We start from the raw sequence: 896 nt of genomic DNA, 5'->3' as shown, positions 1-896 counted from the left end.
GCCATCGCACTCCTCCCGGCCCCGACCCGCAAACACGGCTCCGCGGCCTGACGGGGTGACCCAGCGTGGCCCTCGGCAGGACCCCCCCAAACATCCCCAAACATCGGGATCAGGAGCCGGGAGACCTGGCCCCCTGCGTGCAGCCCGGGAGGCTGCCTGGGGTGTGGGCACAAGCCCCCACCGTGAGGGCCGGTGCACAGGGGGAGGCTTCCCAGCCTCCGGCTCTGCCCCCCCAGGGAGGGCAAACCATCGGCCGCCTTCCCGGGACTCCTCAGCTTCAGCTGTGGACAAAGAGGGGCGACGCCGACAGAATGTGTCTTCACAGGCGGTTACCCCGAATTCCTCACGGGCAGTCGTGGTGGTGGTCACAGCCCCGACGTGTGACTTCTTTCGTGCAAGGCTGACCTCTCCTCGGCCGGCCGCCGTGGTCTCTGGGCCTCTGTGAACGCGCCTCTGAGAGCCTCTCAGACCCTCCTGCGAAGGTGAGACCCCCCTCCCCACAACCCTCCTCAACTCCACAGGCACCCAAGGGGCTGCGAGCTCCATTCCCCCAAACAGTTTTCTGTCTGCCGAGAGCTCGCGTTCCGGTTTGGCTCAAATAAATTCTAAAAACGCTTATAAAATGTTCCTGCAGGTCTGTGCGCTCTCACATCCGCGGCGCTGAGAACCGCGTCCCCGGCCCGTCCTCCCTCCCTCCCTCTCCCTCTGTCCATCCCTCCGTCCGTCCGTCCGTCTGTCCGGGGTGGCCGCAGGGGTTACCTGCCGCTGTCAGCTCTGCCGGTCTCTGCCCTGTCCCGCTCCAGAGCAGCGCGGCTGGTGCATCCCCCGGAGACTAAAGAAGCTCCTAGCACCGCCCCCCCCACCTCCCCAATGAGCTAATTATTAAGCAGATGGAG

The 896-nt window shown here is 65.5% G+C and overlaps 1 protein-coding gene across 1 annotated transcript in view; it reads right to left on the bottom strand.

The window, feature by feature from the left end:
* The window catches only part of SERPINA4 (serpin peptidase inhibitor, clade A (alpha-1 antiproteinase, antitrypsin), member 4), a 13,598-nt gene that overhangs the window by 7,027 nt on the left and 5,675 nt on the right, over window positions 1–896 (bottom strand). Inside the window, exon 2 of the mRNA XM_005853240.2 lies at window positions 760–832. Within this exon, the coding sequence (XP_005853302.2) occupies window positions 760–832 (73 nt within the window). The remainder of the gene's footprint in view (window positions 1–759; window positions 833–896) is intronic.

Source organism: Myotis brandtii, unplaced genomic scaffold (assembly GCF_000412655.1).
Source record: "Myotis brandtii unplaced genomic scaffold, ASM41265v1 scaffold1013, whole genome shotgun sequence".
NCBI classification, from domain to species: Eukaryota; Metazoa; Chordata; class Mammalia; order Chiroptera; family Vespertilionidae; genus Myotis; species Myotis brandtii.
This window is presented reverse-complemented; position numbering and strand designations above follow the sequence as displayed.